A 13,138-nucleotide genomic window follows, 5' to 3' on the forward strand; every position below is an offset into this window, starting at 1 on the left:
AATCGAATAAAGAAAGTACAATTCACTAATATTTAAACTATATGTATTATTGGTTTTCACATTGAAGTGGAGGGACTGAAGTAATGATAAATAAATGTAATTTGTTTTATTTCAAGTAAAACAATGGCTGTATTAAAAAAAATTAAATACATAATAGAGCTTTTGAAAAATGTGCAATTTAAAAGAAATTCTTAATTTTCGAAAAAATGAAATAATGTTATAATAAACAATCTCAACACATCTTAACAATTAAACAGCTTTAACAGCTCCTTTTTTTTATTTTTTTTATTTTTTTATATCCCACTCCCCCACTTTCAGTAGTTCAGTGAGAGAAGTGAGCTGTAGTCCTGCCAGGATTTTAAATGGTGTCAGGGCCGTTCTCATACACGTGTGTAGGTTCTCCTTACTGAGCCTGGAACAGACACGTGTACATAGCGTCCAAAGGTTGCTTTGCTTGAACAACACCTGCCATTTTCCCCTCAAGTCAAAAAGTGCCCTTTTTTGTTTATTTTCTATTTAAATCAAATATGTGCTAATTATAACACAAAACAACACATTTTCTAAGTTTCGAAAGATTGCAGAAAGGGAAAATACCTCATTCGCCTGTGTATATCATTTTAAATATTTATTTAACTGGCATACTAGATATCGTTGTAAATGAGGGAAACCATAACTTTTTTCTGGTTAAAATAAAGGTTTGAAATGTAATTGATTAGGGTCAATGGCATTCCATACAGAGTGAAATGATTCGATTCGATTCTAATTTGTTGTCATTACAGTACAACAAAAATAAGTTTGGCATCCAACCAGAGTGCAAATGTAACAGTAAAATGCAATAGTAATATACAATGTACAGGTGATTAAACTGGGTATAAAATATATAAATTAGTACTACTGAGTGTAGCGCTAATCAGATGTATGTACAGAGTTGTAATATCAATATGTACAGTGATACTGCGAAACACTATGGTAGTAGTCAAGTCACACTGGCCAGCAGCTTAACTGTAAGAGTGGGGTAAGGGATATGTACAGCTATAGATATAGTATCTAAAAATGTGTAAAATGATGATGTGCTCAGAAACTTTATGTAAACTTTATTTCACATCTCTCATCCTCAGTCAGACAGCGGAGCAAACTGGCCAGTATCATCTTGACTTGATATTTCAAAGATATCACGTTCCAATGCATTATTGAACAAAAGCTGGTCTATTTAACAAACTATGACCACTTAATAATTGTTGCACACAGACTAAACACTATGAGAAGTATAGATGTAATATAAATGTGCGAGGTGGACACCTTCACATACCTGGGAAGCATCGTGGGGAAGGACGGAGGCAGCGACAAAGACATCAAAGCAAGAATAGGGAAGGCAAGAACAGCATTTTTAATACAATAATAATAATTCAAACCGCATCTCCACAAAGACCAAACTCCGCATCTTCAACACCAATGTCAAATCAGTTCTATTATACGGAGCAGACACATGGAGAACCACAAAAGTAACCTCAAACAAACTGCAAACCTTCATAAACAGATGCTTACGACACATCCTGGGAATCTACTGGCCAAACACCATCACAAACAAACAGCTCTGGCAAACCACTCAACAAGAACCACTTGAAACCCTAATCAAACGCAGGAAATGGGGCTGGATTCGACACACCCTGAGAAAACCATCCTCCAACACAACCAGGCAGGCCTTAACCTGGAACCCACAGGGGAAGAGAAAGCCAGGAAGACCCAGAAACAGCTGGAGAAGGTCTGTCGAGGCGGATCTCAAGGAAGAAAGAACATCATGGAAGGAAGCAGAGAAAATAGCCCAACACCGAACCAGCTGGAGAGAGTTCATGAATGACCTACAGTATGCTCCCCAAAGAGCAAAAGGGTTTAAGAAGAAGAAGAATAATGTGCAACTTTGCTGCAAATCAAATCAAATCAAATTTATTTATAGGGCCCGACAACACACGTTAATGTCCCCATGGGCCGTACAGGTCTTCTTTAAACAAGTCAAGAAGAAAACATAACAATAAGTCAAGAACAGAACAAGAACACCATAAGGTCCAAACATTTTTAGATGAATGCAAATAAATGAAAGAATGCAAGCACTCCCAGACATACCCCACGCGAAGGTAAGGAAAAACTCACTAAAACCTAACAATAGGGAAAAAAGCTCCACAGGCAGTGTGGAGGAGAGAAACCTTACATTTACATTTACATTTACATTTAGTCATTTAGCTGACGCTTTTATCCAAAGCGACTTACAAGTTCTGTACGACAAGCCATCAGGAAGGGCACAACTCTATCAGCTGAGCAACAATGTTCATCAAAGAAGGGCCATTCAAGGGGGGATCTCCCTTCTTAGATGTTGGTGATAGTAGTGTTGCAGACGGACAGTTGGTAAGCATGCACTCATGTGTGTGGTGAAACACAGATGAGTGCATGCAATAGCAACGGTACATTTTGAAAGATTAAAGATAGAGCTAATAGCGATAGCAACTGAACATTTTGAAAGATTAAAGATAGAGTTGATAGCGGATCTGCAGTCTTGTTCCCGGTGCGCGTTTGGAACATATTGGGCACATCTCGCAATACTCCCTCAAATCTTGCTGAGACTAAAGCCATACACTTTCATTTAACTATCAGTGAGAAAAAGCCATCTGTACAATATTGTTTATTTACATTAATCAATACGCCCACTCGCTTGCTGTGTGAATTTGAATCTGCTTGTGTTCCATCATGGGCTCAGTTTGGCACAAAGTACGGATTTAGGACTTGGGTGCTGCTATGATAAACTCAGCGTTCGCACCCCTCCAATTTTACACCGAATGTGTTTGGACAGATATTTTCACATGCATTTATACAGTGGTAGGTGTAAAAGGGTATACTGTATGTGCAGATTGTCAGGAGTCCAGTGCATGTGCGAAAGGAGCTTCAGGTAACGGTTGTGTGTTTTTTGGGGATAAGCATGCTATTGATTTTCTCCACCAAATTGCTGTGTGTGTGTGTGTACTTTTGTAAATTGGTAGGTGTGTCTGCGTTTAAATTGTTGAACAGAAGTGTCTTACCGCTATATACCAGGGCAGCGGGAACCACAAACCTCATGTGTGGAGACACGGGACTGTGTGTCCAGAACAAACTCGGAACACACTTATTTATTATTTATACTGAATGTCAGGATGGTTCATGGAAGTTCAGGTTGGTACAGGAGGCAGGAGAGGCTGTACTGCTGCAGGATCCAAGTGCAATAAAAGGAGCACATTAAAACCTCTGGCACAAGCACCAGTCACTTTAACACTTGGTACCTAAAGCACCTTAAACTTATAGTCTTCATATTTCCTGGTTTGTCTCGCCACATCGTACATATTGTGTTGTCATTGTGGTTGTGAAGTTTGTGTAGTTTACTAACTTGTACATGTATAGTACTGGTGTCTGTTCTTGTGATTATTAAGTTTGTGTACATTTGTCATTTGTCTGCACTGCATCAACCTGCAAAGGGACTACAGATGGAAATGAGCCCCTGACTATAATATGGTATATTTACATGAAAATGTTCATTAATATGTACTGTCCCTATTTGAAATAAATAAATAAATAGGATGTCAACGATGGAGCCTCTGGCTGTAGGGAGGAGAGAAGAGTACTACCTGTGGGTAAAGACTGGTAACATCTGATATACTACATTACATTACCAAGTCATCTGGTCAGTAAGTGATGATACATTACCAAGTCATCTGGTCAGTAAGTGATGATACATTACCAAGTCATCTGGTCAGTAAGTCATCTGTATTAGACTAGTGATGATACCAAGTCATCTGGTCAGTAAGTCATCTGTATTAGACTAGTGATGATACCAAGTCATCTGGTCAGTAAGTCATCTGTATTAGACTAGTGATGATACCAAGTCATCTGGTCAGTAAGTCATCTGTATTAGTAATATGGGAACGTTTGGTGTGGATAGAGACTGTGAACGTTGAGCAGCTCGTCCAGAAAACCAAACAAGCTAAAAGGGTGTAACATGTGCTTGGTGATAACATGCTCCCATAAACACTCCCTTTCATATAGTACTGAGTGATGCAACAGTCAGTTACTCATGTTAATAGCTCCTCTGGGGTTAATTGCTTTATCACTCTGTCTTGTAAAAAATTTAAAAGCAGAGATTGAGGCTTCAATTCTAAAATAGTGTTGCTTTTGCTGTCAATCAGGACTTGTCTTGTATTTATGGACTACTGCTAATCAAATAAAGAAGGAAAGATGGCACCGGCGGTGTGATTATGACTTTATTTTTTAAATGTATTTTGGGACAACATTTCCATATGGTGACATGGCTCAACAACAGCAGGTCCTCTTAATAGGCAACCATTGTCTGTAAAAGAGACAGAAACACATTAGATTCATCATGTCAACCATTGTCTGTAAAAGAGACAGAAACACATTAGATTCACCATGTCAACCAGTTTTCAAACAGAGCAGGAAGTCACAATCAACACATTAGAGTTTTTTTCCGTCGGGTAACTGGATGGTCACAGGTTCGATCCTTGCAGTAGCCAATGTGTTTATCCCTGTGCTTTCGCAAAACCTTAAACACCAACCTGTTCTTCAAATTGCTAAACCTGCACCCTGACCCCTGTGGTGAAATGTGTGCATAATACGTTTTGAGAGGTAGAAATTAATTCCTAATAATTGACCATTTTCACACGGCGGCCATTTTGCTCTTATGTCATGCTCAGGTTGGGTTCCTTTCCACCCTGTTCCCAGGAATATAGTGTGTTACAGGACGACTGAGGGCTCTAAAATAAAATAAATGAATGGACAAAAAGGTTATTGAATGGGGCAGTACTTACGGAGCTGATCCAGTCGATGTAGGAGGTGACACGGGTGAAGACTGTCGGCTTCTTGGGGAAGTTGCAGCTGAGGCCAGAGCCGAAGCTGACGATACCGTGGACCTCCCAGGCACCTTCCATGTTCCTGCAGTTCAGAGGACCACCAGAGTCTCCCTGTGGAGAGAACCATCAGTTTACCAACTGGTATTATACCATAGCTTTATATAGGGACACTAGGACATGTCCCCACCAAAGTCACAGACCAATTGTCCCTACCAAAATAAAATGAGTGAAAACTGTAATTTTAGTATCATAATTAACAACATTGCAGTCTTGCAAAACAGCGCCTTTTTACCTGTTGCGAAAGTGTAGTTAGACAGCTGCACCAAGAACCTACAGTATCAGCAAGCTTTCCTATTATCTGCAATATCCAATCAACAATAATAATGGACTTTCCTCCCTCCCTCCCTCTGTCCCAGTGAGGTCCTCACCAGCTCTGTCACAACCGCCCACTCACTGGTCCCGCTACTCACTCTCATGAGTGGACCAACTCTGCTATCAATTTGTATGCAGCAAGTGCACATGTAGGCCAAATGCATCAGTTCAGGAGGTTAATTAAAGAAACAGTCATCAGGATCATTTGATGCTCTTTGTAGCTCACAAAACAGCATTCACGCTCAAAGGAGTGCAAAAAAGTGTCCATACCAAAGCTGAAATCAAACCTACGACCCTGCGTTATACTCAAGAGTAATGGAGTGTAGTAGTCAGATTACATTACTGAGTTGAGGTATGGTATGCTGATGGATTGTGTTACTGATGACATTTGAAAGTAGACTAGGTAGGTCATCAATAATCTGTGACAGATTACTTTTTTCTTTCTTCTTTTTAGATTATTAAGGCATTTCTCTTTTATTACATATTATACAGTGTGAAGGAGCAGGAAAGATGGCAGACATGCTACAAGGTTCAAGAGTCACAATGGAATCTAAATCCTTGCTTGTGAAGCAGCAATGCAATAAACTACCGGGTTGTTTGAGCAGTTACCTTTTAACTTGGAATTGCCCTCAGTGTGATTTATTAAGTTATTAATATATAAGTAATTTTTTTATACTAAATGTGTGGCTTGCAAAAACTAACATAATACATTTTACAATCAGAAGCTCTTCACTGGGATCCAGTAATGGCCATCAAAACAATGTTGAATTCATTATGGCTATAGACTCTAATTCCATACAGAATGACAATTACAAGTGTGAAATAATTTTGACAGTAATCCCATAAATGACGCTGTCCTTCTTAATTAAGCCACAGACTCACGTTGCATCCAGACACAACTCCATCTCCACCGGCACAGACCATGGACTCAGACACCATAGGGCCCCACCAGTCAGACAGGGCACAGGTGGCGTGGTCCACCACGGGCAGGAGAGCCTGCTGCAGGATGTCAGCAATGGGGCCTCCGGCTGTATAGGGAGGAGAGAAGAGTACAAGATAAGAGTCAACTGGGGTAAAGACAGGGGTGTAAAAAGTACCCAGAAATTATACTTAAGTATAGGGTACCGTCTCAAAATCGTATTCAAGTAAAAGTCAGAGTATCTGGCTAAAAACACACTTGAGTAAAAGTCAAAAAGTTTCTACTTTGAAATGTACTTAAGTACTAAAAAGTTAAAGTAAAAACTTTTTTTTCTATTTTTCTGATAGCAGGTGTTTAATCAAAGATCCCCGCTTTCTAGTCTTGCAAAAGGACCAATCAGCATGGGTATGGGCGGGTTAATTTTCCATTGATGGGGATTTGATTGGCTGTTTTTAAATAAAGAGCGGCCGCAGGATTAATAACGTTAACGTTAGTTCGGCCAGAGAAACAAATATACTAATTAAAATAGTTGGACCTGGGGCGGCTACGTGGCGTAGTGGGCAAGGCGCTCGCCACGAAATGCTGGAGACGCTGGGCTCGTCAGTTCGAGCCCAGCGCTCCACATTTGCTTTCAGTTTAGCTGGTCGTCCGTACTAATACACATTGGCCGTATTAGGGGGTGGGAAACTGATGGGTGGGGATCGGGCGTTGTGGACAGCGACTCCTACAGGTCGGTTGGTGCGCCTGCGCAGTAGAATCAGGAAGTGTCGGGGGCAGCGTGAGCCTCCCACGCGTTACTCCTCGCCACTGAGAGATCGAGCTGCGCAGGTGAAAAGATGCGACTGCTGTTACCTCAAGTACCGGAGGAGACTTGTGCTATGTATGACTTAGTGCACATTGCAGCCGGCTTGTGGGAGGCAAGAAACAGCGTCCGTGACAGGGGAGGGTTGAATTGGATGATACGAAATTGGGATGGGAGAAAATATAGAAAATAGGAGAAAAAGTGGATAAAAAAAAATTGTTGGACCTGCAAGATTTGTACTTTGTACTTTGTATGTCTGCATTTTAAATAGTAAAAAGTATGTTTTTTTTCTCTGAAATGTAATTGAGTAAAAGTATACAAACCTAATAATACTTGAGTAAAACAAAAACAGTAGTTAATATTGTAACAAAGTACAATTACTCAAGTACTTTACACCCCTGGGTAAAGACATGGTAAGCAAGACACGTAACCCCTAATTGCTCCAGTGGAGTTGCTCAGTGGCCAACAATGTCAGATTGTGGTTGTACTTAGCAGCTCCCAGGTGTGAATGGAACTGTGTGAATGTGAAGCAGGGCGTTGCTGAAAAAGAGCATCCGTGGTCAGAGAACCTATACCTTGATAAATGAACGTTAAAAAAAATATTATAACAAAAAGTTTCTATATTAATAATATAGGAAGAATTGATGTAGAGACACTCACTGGAGATGCGTCCCCAGCCGGTGACGTAGCAGGACTCGTTATGAGGCAGGATGAATCCGGCCTCAGGGAGACAGGAAGCCATAATGGTGTCACTGAAGGTGACTGGAGCCTCCATCTTGATCAGGGCGATGTCATTACTGGAGAGGACAGACACACCGTAAGACCAGTGACAACATGTGGCCAGGTGGCCAGCAGGTACTAGAACATACTGCACTGTGCAAAGATGAGCTGAGAATAATATTTTTTTTTTTTAATTTACCCATCTCTTTTCTTGATCCTCCAATCACAACTGTTACTTCCCTCGGACAAACCTTGTGGTGTGGGAAGCGACGGTTGTGTTCGGAGGATCAAGAAAAGAGGGTGGGTTCGAGATAGGTAAATTAAAGCCACAGGCTATGTACATTTCATGATAATATTAAAACGACTGAGTTTAATTTGAGTACACATTTCCGCTAAGTACAGTCTAGTGTGTTTGCAGCAGTAGTTGAAGATATTAGTGTAGGACATTGTACACCAGGATATAATTTTGTATTACACAACAGAGTGGTGTCAAAGGTCATCTACGACCGTACCGGATGAAGAAGGGGTTCCACTTCTCGTGCACGACGATGTTGGCGGCGCCCATGAACACGGTGCCTTCATCAGTTCCCTTCAGGTTGTGCTCGCCCAGAGCCACTCTGTACTGCCTGCCAGAGCTGGAAGACGAAATAGTTTATTATATAGTGTGCTCTTCTAGACACTCAAATTGCTTTACTATGTAGAGTGGAAAACACCTCCTCCGCCACCAATGTGTAGCACCCAATCATGAATGTCCTACCAGACACCAGGGTTTAGAACATGAATGTCCTACCAGACACCAGGGTTTAGAACATGAATGTCCTACCAGACACCAGTGTTTAGACCATGAATGTTCTACCAGACACTAATGTTTAGAACAGGAATGTCCTACCAGACACCAGTGTTTAGAACAGGAATGTCCTACCAGACACCAGGGTTTAGAACATGAATGTCCTACCAGACACCAGTGTTTAGAACAGGAATGTCCTACCAGACACCAGTGTTTAGAACAGGAATGTCCTACCAGACACCACTGTTTAGAACAGGAATGTCCTACCAGACACCAGTGTTTAGAACAGGAATGTCCTACCAGACACCAGTGTTTAGAACATGAATATCCTACCAGACACCAGTGTTTAGAACAGGAATGTCCTACCAGACACCAGTGTTTAGACCATGAATGTTCTACCAGACACTAATGTTTAGAACAGGAATGTCCTACCAGACACCAGTGTTTAGAACAGGAATGTCCTACCAGACACCAGTGTTTAGAACAGGAATGTCCTACCAGACACCAGTGTTTAGAACAGGAATGTCCTACCAGACACCAGTGTTTAGAACAGCCAAGAACAGCAAATGTAAAAATATTCATGAACTGGGTATAGGTAGAATCACTACTGTGTTAAATCAATTGGTGATAAAGAGTGGCTAAAAATATATGAAAATGTTTAATATTATTACTTTAGTGTTATATGTATGAATGAAATTGCTAATATAATATAATATACTGTAATACTAATATTATATAACAGTAAAGAAAATATAGACATACTGTATACCATACTGATCCTAACGCTATTTATATATACTGTACAGTATACTATATATTGAAATTCTTTATTTGGAATTACCCCTTGAGATGAACCATCTCGTTTTCAAGGGGGTCCACAGCTTACAGAATACATACATTAATATGTATTCAACATAACAAAACAAAGAAGCAAACAAAAACCAAACACAACACAAAATAGAATTAATAATAAACAGGTTCAAACAACATCAAACAAGAGGAACATAAGACAACCAAACAACAAAACACAGAGCACATATTCAAGTGATTGCTTCAAAGATCTGTTATACTATTATTGGTGGAAACATGAACAAGTAATCTCAAGGTGAGAGGACAGCACAGTTTTAAACAGTTGTGATGATGTTATAGCTCGAATATGAACTGGGAGATTATTCCAGTCAGATGGACCTTTGAACATGAATGCTTTTTTGCCAACTGAGGTAGTAACATTTGTTGGAACTTTAAAAAATAGCTGTGCACAGTGTCTTAGTTGATGTATAGAGGTGAAAGGGTCCATATACTGTTTGAGATATTGCGGATAATTGAAGTGAATACATTTAAAAATGAACTGTAACCAGTGCTGCTGTCGTCTTACTGTGGGAGCTGGAAAATTAAGATTTTCATACATGGTGCAGTGGTGTGTCAAATATGGGCAGCCAAGAGCAAATCTGCATAGACGGTTGAATAGTGTGTTTAGTGGAAGAAGGTTGGTTTTAGATGCAGTTTGGTAAACTACGTCAGCGTAATCCATGATGGGTAAAATTAGTTGCTGAACCAGTTTCTTTCTGACAGGGAGTGTGAAACATTTTTTGTTGCGGTAGAGAACACCAGCACTAAAGTTGACTTTTCTAACAATATTATCTATGTGATATTTATATGAGAGTTCTGAATCAAGCCATAGACCAAGGTATTTAATGTGATCAACTCTATGCAGTTGTGTACCGTCCAGACAAGTGATATTAAATGGTTGATTAATGGTTTTGGATGCAAGATTACGGGTGGTCCCAAAGAGCATAGTATTAGTTTTAGTTTTGTTGATTAAAAGTTTATTAGCCGAGAGCCATGATTCGAGTTTATTGAAATTTGATTGCAGTGATAACTGAATTTGAGGTAAGGTAATTAGAGATGTATATATCACTGTGTCGTCGGCATAGAGTTGAGTATTACAACCTGTGAAAATTGAGGGGAGATCATTAATAAATATTGAAAACAAGAGCGGGCCTAATGTTGAGCCTTGTGGCACCCCACATTCCTGTACTGCCAGTATACCCTTCTACAAACACAATTACTGACTGAAAAGATTATTTCTGCTATACTTAATGATCAATTATCAACCATTAAGTAGGTGGTCTAGTACAATATGGAGTACATTGACCATATTCACACGATGGCCATTGTGCTCTTATATCGTGCTCAGGTTGGGATTCCTTTCCACCATGGAACAAGAAAAATTGCAGTCAGTTGTACCTGATGCAGTGGGCAGCGGTGAGAACCCACTGGTCAGAGATCAGAGTGCCACCACAGGTGTGTCTCCACTCTCCCTCTCTGTTGTACTGCAGAGAGATCTGAGGAGGAACGTGTCATTGTTAGAATCTTGTGTTTTTCAACTTTTATTATTGTCAAAATACAATGAATTGAAGAGAAAACAACCAACATTTAATAGGATTTTTCAAATTAAGAATCAACATATCAACATGTGCCGTTGTATTATCAATCCAAATCATTTGACATGTGAATGCAGAGTCGACCCTAAACCATTCAGGGACCTAGGCAAAAATAATTAGCTGGGCCTTCCTACTTTTCAGGATACATGCATACATTAGCATCATCTGAAGGATCAGTTATCGCCAAATATTGTTTTTGCTTTCTGATCTTTATGCAAAAACCTGTTGAGGAAGCCAGAGACACCTTGTCAGACATTCATACTTTACTGCTATTTAGTCTTTTCTTAGTACTTCACTGGTATCGATTATTTCCTTGCTACTGCTGTCGTGGAGCTTAATGTAGCAACTCTAGCCAGAACAACTACCATTAGCATGAATCAAAGCACAGTAGAGACTGACGGATGAGGACCAGCATGAAACTGTGGCATCGTAATTAGTCCATTCCCTTTGCCAGTTGTGTTATACCTCGTCTTGTGACAATTGGATAGTTCTCTCCTGTATGTGTGTGTTTTGATTGATTGAAAACTTTATTTAACAGATTGCAGAATTGTTAAGGGGATGCAGACCCAGAGAAAGACTTTCGTCTTGTTTACATCAGGCTCCCCCATTTTCATTTATCATGACATACACGACATACAGATATACAGTACTGTTACATCCAGACATTTATAACATACAAGATATACAAATATACAGTACTGTTTAAGAGATATTCTAAAAGAGAATATAGAATATACATTTGAGGGGGAAGAGTGTGTGTGTGTGTGTGTGTGTGTGTGTGTGTGTGTGTGTGTGTGTGTGTGTGTGTGTGTGTGTGTGTGTGTGTGTGTGTGTGTGTGTGTGTGTGTGTGTGTGTGTGTGTGTGTGTGTGTGTGTGTGTGTGTAGGTGTGTGTGTGTGTGTGTGTGTGCGTGCGCATGCGTGTGTGTGTGCAGATGTGCATGTGCATGTGTGTGTGCGTGTGTGTTTTACCTGCCAGGGCCAGCTGTGAGGCCTTGCATCCTCTCCTCCGACCACCCTGGTTACCACAGGGGTGAAGGTGGGCAGACCGCACCCATAGGCTGGGGGACGGATAGACAACCAAACAGACAGACTTAAAGGTGCAATAGATCATTTTGTAAACAGATTAGATACTCAGAGATGCAAGGGAAAATAAATCTATGGTACATTTTCATAACTGAATAAAGAAAAACCTCAGAGGAAAACTGGGTCAGCTACTACTGTTATTCTGTTTTTTTTGTTTTATTTTTTTACTAATTGCAGGTAATGAATGTAAGTAATCGTCTGTCACCACATTGCTTCCTGCAAGGGTTTGTATATTACAACTAATGTGCAAGAGTGTCTTACCGCCAGCAACAAAGAGGGCGAGGATCACAAACTTCATCATGTCTGTATCTACAAAATGTTGTGCTGTATTCAGATGTATTTATACTGCTCCAGTTGTGATGTGATGTTAGTCAGAGGGCCAAAGGTGTGTCAAATCCTTGGGAATCTGCCCTTAAGGGTGGAGCTAAGTGGACATCCAAACTGGTGGATATCTAAAAGTATTTTTCCACCCCCTTGACCGCGTTAATATTAACTTATAATGGAGGGATTAAACATATGTCTGGTGGCAGGATATTCACATATTTCTGTATCCCAATACCCTGCATGGAAGAGTGAATTAAGAAATTGCAAATAGTCAAAATAGCAAGTATAAACAGCTAGTATAAATAGTACACCTGCCATTCTCTTGTGGGAATCTGTTCAAATTGTACATCATCAGTAATGACAGTACGATTTGATGTAATTAAGTAGGCCTGTTTTACATGTATTGTATTATACATTATATTAATATTTTGGGTTATACATTTATTGTAGTATATTAATTCATTCATTCAGCCTAATTCTCTGGAATATATTGAGGGCCAAGATTACAACACAAATATTAAGATTGATTGAAACAATTCCTGGTTAAAGCATTTACATTCAAAAACATTAACATTTAATTCTTTAAAATGTTATCAGGGAGTTGATTCAAAATGCTTTGTAGGTTATTCCACAAGTCTGGAGCACAAAATCGAAAAGCAGTGTTTCTGAGTTCTGAATTGACCCATGAAACATGTAATAATGTGTAATAATAATAATAAATAATAATAGATTCAATTTGTAGTGCACTCTACATTTGGAAACCAAATCTCAGAGTGCTACAGGGTAAAACATATAGGCA

General features: G+C 39.7%; 1 protein-coding gene across 1 annotated transcript; it reads right to left on the bottom strand.

The window, feature by feature from the left end:
- Positions 1 to 4,348: 4,348 nt before the first annotated feature.
- On the bottom strand, positions 4,349 to 12,316 carry LOC311244024 (chymotrypsin-like elastase family member 2A; the record flags this gene model as incomplete). Its single annotated transcript, XM_084333433.1, has 8 exons — positions 4,349 to 4,366; positions 4,845 to 4,997; positions 6,141 to 6,286; positions 7,640 to 7,776; positions 8,212 to 8,334; positions 10,734 to 10,831; positions 11,902 to 11,990; positions 12,277 to 12,316. 8 exons carry the CDS (start codon positions 12,314 to 12,316, stop codon positions 4,349 to 4,351), a joined length of 804 nt encoding a protein of 267 aa, XP_084189559.1.
- Positions 12,317 to 13,138: the final 822 nt, after the last annotated feature.

The sequence above is a fragment of the Notolepis coatsorum genome (genome assembly GCF_963971535.1).
Source record: "Notolepis coatsorum genome assembly, chromosome: 17".
NCBI classification, from domain to species: Eukaryota; Metazoa; Chordata; class Actinopteri; order Aulopiformes; family Paralepididae; genus Notolepis; species Notolepis coatsorum.